This window comes from Aythya fuligula, chromosome 2, assembly GCF_009819795.1.
Source record: "Aythya fuligula isolate bAytFul2 chromosome 2, bAytFul2.pri, whole genome shotgun sequence".
Classification (NCBI taxonomy): Eukaryota; Metazoa; Chordata; class Aves; order Anseriformes; family Anatidae; genus Aythya; species Aythya fuligula.
This window is the reverse complement of record NC_045560.1, coordinates 26283595-26300439: the sequence shown is the minus strand read 5'-3', so window position 1 is coordinate 26300439 and position 16845 is coordinate 26283595. Positions and strand designations below refer to the sequence as shown.

Here is a 16845-nt window from a genome sequence, read left to right as displayed (position 1 = left end):
GGTCTTCTCCTGTATCATGTTGTTTCTTCATCAGTTGGAGAAAAAGACATATGCTGATTTACTGCTATTATTATTTTTGTGTAATCCTTGGAAAACTGTGTTAGAGATTACACTTTTATTCAAAATCTGAAATCCCTCCTCACAAGAAACTGGTCTTATCTCTTGATAAGCACTGATTATTTGTTTTTCAGCTGAAACACTGAAGGTTCACCTCCTGGAAAGCCTCCCCTATTAGTCACTTTCCAACAAGGCCATATAGAGGGCTCTCCCCACGTCAATGAGTAGGTCAATAATATAAAAGGGAGGTGCTGGCAGATGGTGATTTTGTAACCAGTTTCCTATTCAAATTATCACAACCATCAGAACAAGAGGCATTATTTATGAAGATGCCTTTTTCACATTCATCCAAGTTTTTTAGTGTCTGCAAAACCACTGAAAGTTTGTAGATTCCGATAACGAGACTTCTCCAGGGATCACACAACTCCCTGTAGAGTTGTGAGCTCTTCTTAAGTTCTGTTCCTTTGGCTGAAGACATCTTGCTTCATTCATTCATTCCCTGGGGAACTTGTTCAAGATTCTTGCACAACTGAGATCTCAGCCTCCAAAGAACCACAAAAAGACAGCTCTGCATTTCAGTTTGGCCGCACCCAGACTCAAGATTTTGAAAAGCAAGTGTCTAAAACAAATAAGCAACTTACCTTCTTTAGCAAGACCTCGATTCTCAGTGGAAGAAACATTGACTGAACAGTCTGCAGCGAAGGCAGACAGGTCATTGTCTTTGTTAGAGGCACTGCATGCAAACCCCACCAGCACGAGAGATTTGGAGGACTAAAATTCCAACATTAACTTTAACTAGCCATGAGAATGACCCAGCTCGTTGCAACGTCTCAATGTGTCTCATAAAACACACTGAAATATTTGCTAACATGACTATCTGCATGTTACTGTTCGTTTTTGTTACAGCAGCACTAGGAGCACCTACCGTCAGCAGGACCTTGTGTCTGGTATAGATGTCAGTTTCCATTGTGTTGACCAAAGGGGACTACGTTATTTAACTTCCTACTCCCAAAACAAGTAGTCAAATAACCAGACCCTTTCATGTCAATGTGCCATTTGTACAGGCAAGTGTTTAGCAGTATGGGTCATGTACCCTAGCCCACAAGGACTGTTTCTGGAAAAAAGAAAAAAAAAAAAGTATTCTGGAACTTATTTTAAGATTCATATCTATGCATTCATGCATGTGCATTTAACCATATACATAATTCACTTAAGTTTAAGAGACCTGCTTTTAAATACTTCACCACTGTGTCATACCATGGAAACTACCTCAGGGCTACTAGGAAGGGGGTTCAAACATCCCTCGTATAAAACACATCATTATGCATTAGAGGAAACTTCATTCACCAGAGAAGAATGGCACACCAGCTGGAGGTGAACACCATAAACCACATAAAGTTTTAATTAAATTCATTAAAAATTCTTTGTCTCTCAGTGGGTGTGGGGGTAGATACAACCCTTTAACAATGGCCAGCACACAATCAGGTTTGTCAAAACTAATAATAATACAAAAGCATTAGCTCACGCCGGGACATTTTGAAAAAGTTCGAATAAGTGTATTATTTTTAATATGGGACATTTATAAATCATTGCAAGATGTGGCCAGTCATGGAGCACAGTTGTAGTTTCTATTGTTCATTGGATCGATAAAAGGTGTTAATAATAAAAGGCACATTTTTAGCAGCTGACAAAGTGAGTTGACATGAAAATATAAGGAAGAAGGATATTTTTCCTTTAAAACACACATACACATATATGTAAAAGTTTGTCATGATCAGTATTTCTTTATGGCATGTCCTCTATGTCCCATACTAATAACTATGATATACAATTACACTTCCTGCCCTTCAGAGCTTACAGTCCATTAGCAAAGCTGTATACAGCAAATGAATGTTATGGCACCAGACCTCCTCCTGCAAACACATATATGCCTGTCAGAAAATCATATATTCCTGGGGACTAATCATGAACACAGAGCTAAAACCATACATAAATATTTGCAGGATTAAGGCTATTAACCAGGGTAAAAGAGGATAGCTATGTGGTCGCTTAGCTCTTATGTAAATGACTTTGTTTTTCAAAGCTGGAAAGCCTTGCAAAATACTTTTATGTTTAATCAAATCCAAATAAAATGATTCTACAATGTACTGAAGGGTTTCACATGATGAGTCAGTGACAAAGTCAGCTATTTAGACTCATGGCAAGCACTTCAGTTTGGTCCCAGTCCAGGTCCCATTGAAGTCAGTGGGAGTCCTTTCCCTGATTGCAACATGAGTCTTTGTTACTAAATTATCTCAAGCTGATGAACTGTGAAACAGCAAAGTTACTTTTACTAACCATTCCTAATCCAGACTTATTAAGGATAATTGTAAAGTAGAACTAACTAATTCAGTAATTAGGTATGAAAACATACTCACTGCATAGCTAATACATAAGAGTGGATCTTCATTTTCTGTACTTTGCCTAGATACAAGAAATATCACAGGTCACATGAACAGTCCCACGATCTATGTAATATTGTCAAAAGAGGGGAAAGAGCAGATAAAAGTGTATGTACCTCTTCCTACTCCTCAGAAATCAGGCCTGTGGTTTTCCTGACCATTTCATAGTCACGGTGCTATAAATTTTAGATTTAGATCGGTATCCATTTGATGCTCAGTGCTCTTCGGACCAAATAATTTGTCTGATTTTATTTCCACATTTACTATAAGACATACGCCTTAAGCAAGATGAGACAGCAACATGCATTTGAGCAATTATACAATACAAAGATTAGTTGGGTAGATCAAAATCAATGTTAGCACATGAAGTGTGCTACACTGAGTCTACACATTAAAGTATTCTGTCTAGTAAGAAACCAGTACTTAATTGAAGAAACAAAAAAGCAGAGTTGTTTTTCTATTTTTTCTCACTCCAACTGTCTAAATAGCAGCTGTAGAAGCACTGTTCTCAATCACACAGGTTTTAGAGGAAAATAAGATGTCTGGTTTTTTACTTCACTTTCACACAGGCACAACAAGCAACTTCAAAGGTAAGGGATAAAGGAGCTGAAGAAAACAAATAAGAGTAATAACAGTCCCAGAACTGTTTCAGAGGTTGACAGAAAACACCGCATAATGCATTTGTCCATGCTGTCATTGCAAAATGGTGAGAATTATCTCATCTAACTACAGCCATCTAAAAATGAAGCTTGTAATTGAAATATATTGGCTAAGTTCTGTAGGCAATGGAGAAAGGCACAAATGGAAGGTCATTGTTTCAGTGTTATGATAAATATTATAGGTATTAGCATATAGGACTTCTAGAAGGGTCTTTCTCACTCTTTTGACCATGGCAAACCTAAACAAATAGGTCAAGCACCTAACAGTAGAGCCATTGAATATAATTACATTGAAATACAGCAGTATCTCAACAGGGATGTACCTTGTTAGCTTGGGAATGAGTATCAGCATGCTGCCAGATCAGGTAGCTATCTGATAGAAAAGTATCATAGCATATTTGGCTGCTCTGAATTTACTTTATTCATGTTTAGATTGTTAGTGGCCTCCCCTGGGGATAGAGATATACTTATATTTCTCTGGTGACTCTAACTCAGTTTGTGATTTGACCTGAATTACATCTAGACTGTAATACAGATAAGACTCGTGACATTCACCATTGCTGTGTCCTCAAGACTATCAGGTGAGATCTTGTAGTGGGCCACCTTTATAGATACATTGACAAGTATCTGTACATCTACAGATATAGTACTAGTAAAAAGATAAGACTAAGTACTATAACTATAGGTAAATACTTAAATAGCTATATAAATGTAACCATAACTTTTTAACACAGTTCAGTCCACAAACCAGAGGGATAAGAAAAGGAGGGTCACCAACTTCATTTCCTCTTCACTGTCTGCCTCCATGTTCTAGTCTGGAAATCACAGGACCGATGTCTCCCAAGCACACATCACCAGTGGAGCACTTATGCCTGCATGCTCTACTGTAACTGTGTCCAAGGCCTTCTTGAAAACATAAGCTCACTTCTTCCACCGACCACCTTTTCATGACTGCACCACTGAGACCCAGATGTAAATCTACTCTACCTTAGCTTAATCAGCAAATCCTACGTCCTTAAAATGCATGCTTGTTTTGAAATCCCCAGCACTAAATCCAAGCTTTCACATCACCTGATCTAGCAAAGAGTAAAATGCAAACAAGAAGAAACCCTTATTCCTAATCAGTATGAACTGTACGCAAGTTATATCCTACCCAGTTCAGATCTGGACCCATCCCAGCAGTTCCATTAGTTTGGAAACCTGGACACAGACTGAAGGATCCATATTCCACCTCAGAAAACTTTGTTGGATTCCTTTCTTGGCTTGAACCATCCATCCAAGAGAACCCCAAGCATAATTCGCTTGGGGATTAGAGGTGTGTGACATGCATGCAAAAAGGGTTCGTGCTGTCTCATTGTATAAGATGATGGGATAGCTACCGCAGTATACTATGAGCCTGACAAGAGGCAGTATGAATAAAACTGACTGCTCCTAAACTTTTAATATGGGATGACCCAGTCCATACCAGTAGGGACAGGCATTATGGACCATTTTCTACAGTCATCACCAGTAACATACAGCCTGTGTAGCTGACCTGAGCAGAAGCAAGCTTCTACAACTTCTCAACATCCTCAGCAATGGATCTCCTCCAAAGAACCAAATCTATCACTAAATTCTCTATCACCAGACTACACAGAGAAGACACAAATTAATCAGTAACTTTAAGTCCTTGTCTCAAATCTATAAATACCAATGTAAAACAGATTATACAAAACAAAATAACAACAAAAAAATGTTACAACCAAAAGGTGGTTGTACTAAAAGATAGTCCAAAAAATACCTTGTCCAGATCCCCCAACACTTCACTGGTTAAAGCATTCACCTGTGAGGCAAAACAAAGAGTTGATCCCAGCCACATAATTCATGAAACATCATTGGCTACTAATTTATCATTTTTTTCTAAATATGTGTATGTATTGGGTACAGGTGGCAAGGTTTGGCAGGGGCTGAATGGGTGGCATCTGTGAGAAGATGTCAGGGGCTGCCCCACACTCAACACAGCTGGTTCCAGCCAGCTCCAATGGACCCACCAAAGGACACAGCTGAGCCTGTCAGCTGGAGATGCCTCTGGGAAAATGTCTTTTAGAAAGGGCAAAATATCATATGGCAGAGAAAGGAGTGAGGAGAAAAAAGTGTCAGAAACAATCCTGCAGACACCACTGTCACAGCAGAAAGAGAGGAAGGAGGTGCTCCAGGCACTTCCTCTGCATCTGAGGTTGTTTTGCCCATGATGGTAACTGGTAAATGATCTTCCTGTCCTGTTGAGGAGGGCAGCAGAGAGTGGCTGGGTGGGCGCCTGGCTGGTGTCAACCACCACAATGCATGCTCCACAGCTTTCATTTGTGAAGACAACAGCTCAACACAACTTCGAGGCTCTGTTCTGGAAGTTCAATTTGATCTGTTTTCAACCTGCACATTATCTATGATGTAGCACCAGAGCATAGGGAGTTCTTCATGTAGTCACAGGCAAAATTTTCAGTGCCTTCTATGTTTCATAGCAGCTAAGTGGGTGGAGGTAACTAGAAATGACATATGAAACAACCATGATGAAGGACTACAATTTCAAAAAATTTCCAGCTCCACAGTTGGGGCCAACCTCCAAAAAACTCCTGCTCCAAATCAAGTAGTGAGATCTGCAAGACTCCTCAAAACCCAGCAGCTACTGCTGAGACAAGTGGGGGTTTTCATACATGCAAGGATTTGATTGTGCCGAAATTAAAGGAACTGGACCCATTTTGAACTCTGTCATGGCAAACTTCACAAGGCAAGTTGTGAAGTTTTTCACAAGGGGTGAGGAAAAAAAATAGAGTACCCACAGCAGCAATGCAGCTATAGACTTTAAATAAGTGTGAAGCTCTATGGCTTGAGTGCAACAAATTTTTGAAAAATATTGATTATTTTTTCATTTTCTGTGGGCCTTCAGTAGGACACTAACTTGCAGGAGGAAAAAAAGAGCACTGTTTTGGAGAGTAATAGCTAGAACATACATCTGAATTAATTGTGGCTTACAGCGAATTTATGCTAAGTTTATTAGAGTGAATTTATGCTAAGTTTATTTAAAATAAGATAGATGGGCAAGAGACAGCCAGGGCCTGTGAAAAGAGACATTATTTGTGGAGACAGTCTATTGTGTTGCAGCAGAAGAGAATTCCATCTTCTATTAATAGTGGTCAGCGGGAATTCACACAGACTTTTACTTCACTGACATATTCATTTCATTACCAGTTTCTTCAGTTTTCGTAGTAACTCTTGAAAGTGTGTGTGAGCAAGCAAAAAGATTCTCTGGAAGAGATCCAGCTACTACTGATTTTGAAGGGGGAATTCTCAGGCGCTGCAGATCAGATCTACAACCTGTCATTACAAGAAATAAAGGCTTTGCAGAGCTTTGCAAGCAGTCCTTGGGAGGGAGAAGGGGGTCCCAGGGTTGCCACTGGAAGGCTCTGCCCAGGTGCTGGGGTCAGACCGTGGAGAGGAAGATGGTGAACAAAGACGCAGCTTGGGGTGCATCCCCCATTTGTCTCTAAGGCGGGTAGTAATGTGGTGCCTGGCAAAACCTCTTCGTTTTCCCCAAGCCAGCCATTTGGCTCCCTCTCCAGTTAGGCTGAGGGCAAGCAGCTGATGCTCTCCAAGGCAGGTGTCCTCTCCTATGGAAATGAGCCAATTAAGAGGGACTACAAAAAGGCACAATTGGGCAGCTCCTTAAGTAGGGGCTTGGCTATAGAATTGAAGATAGAGAAGTGACGAACAGGAGAATTTTCAGCTGTGTGATTTCTGATCATTTACATCAGTAGCATGGGTTAAAACAGAAGAAGGGATTTGGGCATGTGGATCTTTTCCCCTTCTTTGAGTGAAAAGTGCCAAGAAGCAAATTGAGAAGTGTGAAGTAACAGAACAATGTTTTTTTTAGTACATTTTTTTTACACTACTAATGAAGGGCTTTTTACATTACAGCCTGTGTCTATTTCAGCACTGATTTTGTATCTACTTACAGGATTAGAAAGATTAAGTGCTAATTAGAGCACTGAGGATTAATAACTGCTACTTCTGAAATGCACATTTTTCTTAATCTTGTCTTTAATTCCAGTAGAATTGGTCCATGTTACAAAGCCAGGGGTTGCCAAAGCTTACTAAACATGTAATAGAAGGTGCTGGGTATTAATTTTCTTGTATACACTGAATAGGCATCATCCATTAGGCTAAAGAAGGAATTATAGGGGTGGTAGGAATAAGCAGGCTTTGTTTCTGAAGAAAATGAAAATCTATGTCTTTGTTGTTCTATTGGAAGTACTGTTAAACCAACTTTCCCCCCATTTTACATTTTCATAAACATAATTTATAATTTAAAGTATATTCAAACACTACTGAAATGATAAATATGGTGAAGTGAGAACTAGGAACATGCCAAAATGGCATATAGAGAAAAAATCAGCTACTGTGTTACTGTTGACTCTACAAATTATGGTGCTGTTCATTAGAGGGAGAGTTTCCTTCTGTTTAAAGCTCTCAATTCTAATATAGTGATAGTCGTATATTTGCAAATAACTTCAGAACTATTTGGTTGCTTGAGGGGAACATATAACAGTTGTTCATGTGTAAAACATGGACAGGATCCTTTCCAGAGAGGAAAGACTTAGAGGAAGGTTTTCATTTTCAGCCCACAAAGGATGCAATTTACATACAGGTGTTACCGGGCTTCTCTCTGAACTCATGGATCACTGCTAGTTTCAGATGTCAAGACAAAAAGGTGGGTCAAAGGCACAGTGAGATGACTTGCGGCTACTTCAAGTACTTTGAGGTCAAGACTGCTAACATCAGAGCTCTTGTTTTCCACCAAGTGACGCCAGATGTACCAGGATCTCATTGAATTACGCATTTTCCACTGCAGCTAAAGGAGCAGGCTGGGTTCTGCACGACACAGCTTTCTTTCTGTTTTGTTTCTGATCTTCTGGAGCCTGAATGGTTTAGAGAAGGTGCAGGCACAGCCATGGTGTGTCTGTTCTCCTTCCAGAAGACTGCTAGACATGCTTTTTTGTTGTTGTTGTTTTTGTTTTTTAATGCAGTGTTACCTTGTACTAGAGAAACCAGGGGCTGCAGCAGGCCTGGGTCACTCTGGAGCAGGAAACTGATGCACATGGGCCTGATTTTTTCAGAAGAGCTTCCCTGGATTTTGTGGAGGAGCTGCAAAGAGTAAAATTACTGTTCTGTCCCCATGTGATGACATGATCAGGGAAGAAGTCTAAGATCCTTAAAGAGCTTTCCCTTCTCAAACCTCCTACTGTGTGTGGCCAAAACCAATCTTGTCTCTGTTAAATCAGTTCTTACCAGATAAATCCCAGACAATTACTGATGCTTAATAAATTCTCCAATCTGCCTGCTCAAAACAGTTCAGCATTAAGAGTGCTCTCAGCTGAAAACCATCTGAAAACCATCCCAAGTATAAGAAACACCCTTCTCAAGAGGTCTTTACAGAGGACCTGGGAGGAGAAACAGGGAGAATGGAAGCAAATACTGCACAACTATCACCGATAAATAAACAGTAGACCATGCTCGTAACCAGCCAGCTTTTACAAATGGATTGGGACTGTCTTACAGAAATCTTATTTTAGCCCATACATAGCTTATTTTAGGACATTAGGCAGTCGATGTCTGCTCCTGCTCTTAAATACCAAACCCATGAATGACCACAGACTACAACCTCTTCGTTCTTCCACTCAGAAGAAACCCTTGTTACAGTTTAGCCAAATATATTATGCTGCACAGGAATAAACAGAGAAACATTTTCCAAAGTGAAGCCCTAGCTCATTTTTTTACTACAAAAAGTTCTGAGCTTCTGGTAAAAGAAATCCTTTACAGGTACACACCTATTGCCTGTAGCTTGCTAGGAGGGGGGCTCAGACCCACCATGCCTTGTACCTGCCTAATGTGGCTGTCCTGAAGGATTTGTACTTCATAAAAACTGTACTTTACCAATTGTACTTCAAGAAAGGATTGGCAAGAAAAGAGCTAGTATATTATACCCCTGGACATTTTTGTAACACCTATAACTGATTTTTTTTTTTTTTAAGTTTCTAGATAGTATCTTTTTCTTTTTTCCCCCAACTTTTTATACAATGACTTGGTCTCTTCTCATGTTTCTTTCATCATCACTCACCTGCATACAGCTTTTCAGTTATACAACTCAAGCACTTCTATTAAATACAATTCTTGCCTCAGACAGAGATAAGGCAAGTGTTTTTTTCTACACATAATCCCCGTGTTGCTCACTCACCTACAGCATCCCTCAGGCACGATGTGTTGGTTCATTGCTGCACCACCAGAGGGAGCTGCCTGAATGCCTTTGAAAGATTTCAATGACTAATTTAAATAAAAATAAAAAAATAAAAAATCTCACCTTTGAAATCTCATAATCTAGAAAAGGGGGAGCAGTTGTGAAGCTGTGACAGGCATAGAGAAATTACTGAAAGGCTGTTATACAGTGCAACGCTTCAAATCTTTGCTTTGCTTCTTTTTAGTCGCAGCCAATCTTGTACTGTCTGGTACAACAGTACAAAATAAGCTTTGTTGATTTAATCAAACAAAGCAGTTTTGAATTAGGGTGTTTATGCCAGCCATTGACATCCACAGTATGACTCTGCTGGACTGAGGGTTGAGAAGAAAAGGCAAACTAGACTTTTATAGCTAACTGAAACCAGCCAATGATATGTGATACTGCCTACGATAGATCATAATATTTTTCTTACAAAATTAGTGTTCATTAGTACTAATGTGTACTTAAAAAAATAAAAATTAAAAAAGGCTGTCTCTTTAAAACCAGAAGTTGGCTGTAGCACTGATTCATCCTCAGTTTGTCTTTTTTATTTTAAAGCAGTAATTTATGTCCCAGTTCTGCTCTACTTTCTAATGCCATCTTTAGTTTACAACAGAAGGTCTCTGCTTTCCTCCCAGATTCTGCCTTTCCATTGCACATGTTTTCATGCATCCTGACAAACACTGCATGCATGGCAATGCAGAAATGTACATCCATATTTCCCATTAAATGAGGGGTTCAAAGCTATTCTTGGGTCCAGGCTTGTCTCTCACTCTTCAGACTGAGCTGAGCTGTAAGATTCCCTGGAAGGGAAAAGACAAAGTAAGCTCTTTAACTTAATGCCCAGCTGCTGATCTGTGAGCTCTAGAAAGACTGGGCATGGGAAAGCTCAGGTAAGATCTTGCTTAGATCTGAGACTGGCTCTGCTTAAGCACCAAATGCATTCACAAAGCTAGAGCTGAGCTACAGTCACAGGTAAAGGACATGGGGCACAGAATCTGCTGTACATTGTCTTATGAGACAGACAGAGACAGAGTTCAATGCTGCTTAAACCTGGGAATCTCAACTCATGAGTATCAAAATAAAAATAACTTAATAAATACATTTTATCCAGAGGCCTGATTCATTTTTACGGTAACTGGGCTTGTCAGTCCTAGTCACTGGTAACTCCTCATCTGATTACCAAAACTTAAAGTAGGACACAGCTCTCATACATTGCCAGTGAATGGCAGTTTTAGTCATATGTAACTCACTCAGCAACTGGGGGGAAATGAGAAATCTACATTAATATGCCTCCATGTAGCTCTCTGTTATTAAGCTCATTGGCCAAGACCTAGACCTAGACCAGGCAGTCGCTGGGGCCTAGAGAGAGTTTTGGTTCATCCTACAGTAGTCACCATCACTTGTTTCCTCACATGGATACCTAAATTCATGTGTCTTAGTCTTAGACCCTGAATCTTAGGTTACGAGCAGAGTCCGACTCTCCTTCCTCAGCACTTTATAAGTATTGCTTTCAGGAATATTCATTCAGAGAATTGCAATGTCAAAGAGATGCAGAAGCCAACCCAAACTCTGAAATTTTACCTCTGTTTTGCCACTTCAGTCTGGTCTACTTCCAAATGGAATAGAGAACTTATTTCACTTCTTTCTCTAATATCTGCAATATTCTCATTATTTGGATACAGCAGATAAACAACTGGAGCATGGGTCTGAATTGTGTTCTTTGCCAGAACTGGGCAAACTCTTGCAATGTACAATATTACCCTGCTCGTGAGGTGCGTATGCTGACACTATTTTTCCCCATGTGAAGATGATCAATAGGTGAAGTAAAAGGGACCTTCATTTTTCTATAAATCCAGATCTCTCCTGTATGAGGGATCTGTAATTTTCTAGAAATGCATTTCAGACAAACGTATTTACAGTGACAGTCTGGGAAGCCAGTAAGGTGAAAACATCTCACTTAATTGATGAGGAAGTAGTTTCTACTTCATGCAAAAGGAATAATGGCATTCCTGATACTGGCCAGGTAAGCCAGAGAGCTCACAAACCTCCTTCTTCTTGCTGCCCTCTCTGGTTTTGAGGTGAGGCAGACCAGAGGAGTACCTTTCTTCTCAGTGCAGGGACAACGTGCTGTTCTCCTCAGAGACTTTACCTCCTGGCCCATCAGATGTAGGAGAGTGGTAGGCTGGACCTGAGGCAGGCACCCAGCAGAGCTTGAGTGTACGGGTTGCTTTCCTACCTGAAAAGTTATCTTAAGCAAACTTCCTCCCACTGCCGTATGGCAGTGAGTAGTTCATCCTGGGCAGAGCTCAGGATGGGGCTTTCCTGTTGCTGCTTTCTCCAAGGTGTGCCTTCAGCAAGGGGCAGTTCTGCAGTGCTGTGGAGGGTCCAGTGTTGCAGGCTACATGGGGCTGCTGTTCTGGGGCAATGGGGGAGCCTCTATACAGTAAAGGAATGTGTCCCAGAGACCTCTCAGAAAATGCTTGGCATAGTCTGTGTCTTAATTGACTCCAGAATGGAAAAGGCAGCACAAGTGAAATGTCTCTCACTGTCTACAAATACCTAAATTTAAGTTCAATTACAGAAGGAGGAGGGGAAAATAAAGAACACTTTTTCTTTTCTTTTCTTTTTTCTCAAGCTCCAGAGCCAAGATCTGGGTGTTTTTGAAGTCATCCTACAAGGAAGAAAGGAAAAGGCTGAAGCTTACTGTGACCTAAATAAAGCAGAAGAATTAGGTACTTGTGATCAAAGGGTTGAATGATGCATATACACATCTCCCTAAATAATATAGTGGGTGGGGGAAATGACATGTCATTATTTCTCTGAAATAAAGCGAATTACCTGTTCTGAAAAGAGGAGTTAATCTGTTTTTATACACTGAAGAATAATGCCACATTATTTCTTCTAAAATTAGCAGCTGACAAGCTGAGACTTCAGTGCTCATAGCATCTGGCTCTCCGGCACCACACTGTACTTATCACAATGAAGCTTTCCTTTACCAGTTTTATAATGATTGGTGGGGAATAGCCATTACAACAGAGGCCTACATCCACCGAGCTCCAAAATGGCAGTACGTCTAATGTACCTCAGAGTTTTTTTCTTTCTTTCTTTCTCAGAGAAACAACTTGCAGAAAACCTGAGACTGAGATTTCAGAAACAATCTGGTGACTTATACAGGCAAGATTCTTCCATCCAGCTGTACCATTACTAGTTGTCTTCTTTCAAACCAGAAGCAAATGTACGACAGTCTCATTCTAAAATCCTGCATTTTGAGATTTCTGGTGTCCAAGGCAGGCAGCTGAAGAGTGAATTCTGAAACCTGAAGTCAGACTTATCTAAGTAAATAAGTGGTTTATTTTTCCCTTTCTCAAACTCTAAAGCTACAGATACTAAACAACTGAGCACATAACCATAGCAATGGCTGAACCATTTCTCTTGAAAAGATGATGGCTATATTTTGTCACATGAATGCACAGGAACAGCATAGAGACTTCTCAAAACTGCTCTCCTGAGGAGTTTTTCTGTTTGCTGTTCAAGTATAGAGCAGGGCTGAGTGGGGCTCAGCATTCATAAAGAGGTTGAGGGGATTGAAAACCTGAGAAGCAATTTCCATTGGACTTGGAAGGCCAAAGTCACAGAACTTATTTACCCTCTAGCAAATTTCCAGTTAAGTACCATTTCAATTGAATAATCAAATTTTCATGACTCGTCTTTTCTGATGCATGGTGACATTCCATTTCTCCAATTTATCCATAGAGAACTCCCTAGCAGCAGGTTGGAAAGGAAGTAAATTCAACTTTCTCAATCACTCATGTGAGAGAAGTGATTGGGTAATATTTTTGCTATGTTTAAATATTAAAACTTCACTTTCGTTGGTGTAGTTTCCTTGACTGTGACAACACGGAGCATACAAAAGGTTATAAACCCAGTCACCAAAACCACTTATCACCATTCGACCTTTCACTGCAACATATATATATATTTTTTTTTTTCCTCTTGAAGGGTGGAAGGTTGGTCTCTTGTCCATTCAAAAGAAAAAAAAAAAAAAAAAAAAAAAAAAAAAAGATCTTGTAACTGTTGAAGAAATCCTTGGAAAAAAAAATAAATACTACCCAAGAGCAACTTAATGGAAGAAATTGCTTCCTCAAGAGAGGTTGGCCTGTTCAGAAAAGCAGGTAGGTACTGAGTACTGCACTAACAGGTGTGGGAGAGGTAAAACAAAGACATGTCTTCAAATCCCTGTATCCATAGGCTTTTGCACAGGATAAAGATACTGTGTTAGGGTGGAAGGGCATCTTCTCCATCTTATCTAACAATGACTCCATGATCATGTCCCACTGGTCAGTGAAAAACCTGATCCACTCTGGGCTTCAGCAGCCCTCAGACAGATGAGCAGAAATGAGCTGGATTGAACTAGGGAGGCTTCTAAGGCAGCCTCTCCCTTTGAGAAGGCAAAGCTGTCAGGATGTGTTGCTCATGAAGCTGCATCTAAGCAACTGGGTTGGCTGTAGATGAAGGCACCATTTCAGACAACGGATTACTAAGGTAAATTTGTGGTCTGGGAAAGCAGAATCTGTATCTAACTCAAGAGTCTTAATTTCTAGTCTCTCAGAGGCAAAAATGGAAACCCAGTTGCAGAAGAAAAGCTGACTGTGTTTATCGCTCTATCTTACCTGACAGTAACTTCAGCAAAAATTATAACCAAGACTCTCTTCAGTTTTTCTTTTTCTTCCTGACTGTAATAACATGTAAATTATGTCGGGCTAATTTCTAGTTTCATATTCAGTTTAAAGAGTTTCAATTTACCTGCAATCAGTTTTCTGTAGCACAACACTAGCAAGCGTACAGTGTTAAAGTACAGTACTCTCTTACTAACCCCTCCATGTTTATTTGTCAGCAGGAAAGACAAACAGTTAATTAACAGCTCCACGAGTACAGATAATACAACTGTCAGCGGAAAGAAAGCAGGACTGTCCACAAAGTAAATAAGCTTCCTTTTTTAGCACATGCGGCTAAACTAACTTCTCTTAGGATTAACCTGCTGGAGGGGGACACAATTACACTCGCCAAATACATGAGGGCAACTCTCCATCACTGCCTCTTTACAAAGCACAGAATGAATAATTTCCTTGAAAAAGCAAAAAGTGGGATAAAGCACTGTTTAAATTATATTCATAATGATTTATTTGAAAATATGTTCTCATTATACTGTTATCTAAGCACAACCCATTGTAAGCCAAAAGCAGTTTGGTTCCACCTGAATTTAGAGTCATTATTATAATTATTCTCACCAGAACAACCATTAATCACATAAACAATACCTGGCTTGCAGAAAATATGTGGTAAGTAGCTATATTATGATTTAGTATTATTTTTTTTACATTCTTTTAGTCTTACTTGAATACTTATTTTCTAAGAAAATGCTTTTGAAAGAAAAATTAGGAATCGTCTTACCTTCAGATTGATGTGTGGCAAGAGGTGTTTGGGTCTCCTTGGAGTAGGACACCACCTCCCGAGGTAAGAAATCAACCTGGGTAATCTTTGACACCCCTAGTTTGTGCAGTCTGCGTCTAAGATGGAATACATGACATCAAAAGGTTACTGTTAGGAGTAAATCAGTAGCAGGAACAAAAGTGTTTGCTTTTATGAATAGGATTAAAAAAAATACTTCAGTGTTTGCTAAGATGAAACACAATGCACTATGTATGAGAAGCACCTAATTACAGTGAAGAAAATTAACCTGGTAACCATTTGCCATAATAAAATATAGTTAGTAAATGCCTCTGGACCTAGACTGTGCTGCTGAAAGGGACTGTAAATGGGAGAAATGACCTGCTCATGCCCCTCGTAACATGCAACAAAACAGTCTTCTCTTTCATACTATTATTACTACAATGTTCTGCCTGTTCAAGAGATTTAATTCTTAGTCTGAGATATCCAACAGTGGAAGAGACATTATAGGTGTAAAGTAGGCTGTATTAGGAGTGTTAGATGTCCATCTGAGAGTAGTAAATGAGCAGGGTGAGCAATTTCCATAAAGGAGATTCTCTCTTCCACAGGAATTATCAGCAGTGGATTTGCTGCCAGTTTGTGAGTTTTAATGCAAGCTCTGAGACACACCTGGAACGGGGCAAGTATAGCTTTCTTTTTCTACTTCCCTAAGTTTAAACAAGCCATATGAACCATATCAGTAAAGCCAAATAATGGTGTGACTGGATAAGAAGAAGAGAGCCAGCTGAACAGGATCATGAACACTTTTAGTCATACACAGTTCACTCAATGGTGCTGGGGAAATCAATTTGTTTCCTGAATATTATTTGACTGTCTGTAGGGAGGGAAGAATAAATAAAGACTTGCTTGCAAATGTTTTACTGGAAAAAATGCCAACTTTTAGCAGACAAAAAAATATGCAAATAATAAATGGATCTAGTAAATAAGTCCAGTCGCCCAGATCAACACGTGCAAGCATGCTTACACATTTAGAGGAGATAAATTCACAGACACAGTGTTTCTGAACAGCCACGTTATTAAAAAGAGCAATTTGGAAAAGCAGTAAATTCATACACATTATCCATATCCCCTCTGTCTTCCAGAGTGTGAGAAGAACAGAGGTCAATGTTTTTTTGTTTTTGTTTTTGTTTTTTTTAAATCTAATTCATTTACAGTGCTTTAGGTATTCAGTTAAGATTGATGTCTGAAAGTAAATGAGTCTCTAAAAGGAAATTGTCATCATTGGAAGACACCTACTGAACTCTTAATCTAGTTAGTGCTATATCATCTATATATTTATCTAATCTGGTTTACTGGCTGAGTTTTTATTAAGCTGAATGCAATTTGGTTCAATGGGTAATCAGAATGAATCAGCTGTATCACAAACAATTAGAGTAGTAATAGTTGTTACAGCTCTAAGCATCTTCTTTTAAAAGAGGAAAAAATAACAAGTCACCCTCCTTACAAACATCTGTGACTTTACAATACGAACAAAAGCAATGGTTGTCTGAAAATCCTCTAGGGTGGGGCAGAAAAACTTCTGCAGCTTGTGTTACACTTCAAGAATCTGTAACAGCTAACAAATGTTTTAGTACTGCTACATTTTTGTAGCTGATTTAACTAGGGGGTTGTATGAATTCAAGCTTCAATAAATACCCTACCCAGCAAAATGCTTTCTATCCTTCAACACCAGATGGAAAATCTCTGTTGCCTACTTGGTTGGTCAGACTTCCTTCAAAATCAGTCCTCCAGTGCCCCCAAACCACTGATTCCATTTAGTGAGGTTCTTAAGCTTCCTTCATCAAAAGAGCTTCTTCACTGGTTAAGTATCAGCTTTGATTACGTGTTTAATCTAGGCCTAATTAGAATCTCAGCTAATTCTAACAACAGT

General features: G+C 39.5%; 1 protein-coding gene across 7 annotated transcripts in view; it reads right to left on the bottom strand.

Moving 5' to 3' along the window:
- Positions 1-16845, bottom strand: part of DYNC1I1 (dynein cytoplasmic 1 intermediate chain 1) — a 188827-nt gene that overhangs the window by 132052 nt on the left and 39930 nt on the right. For all 7 annotated transcript variants that reach the window (XM_032181029.1, XM_032181027.1, XM_032181031.1 and 4 more), the window contains one exon: positions 14919-15034. In XM_032181029.1, coding sequence (XP_032036920.1) covers positions 14919-15034 — 116 coding nt within the window. The remainder of the gene's footprint in view (positions 1-14918; positions 15035-16845) is intronic.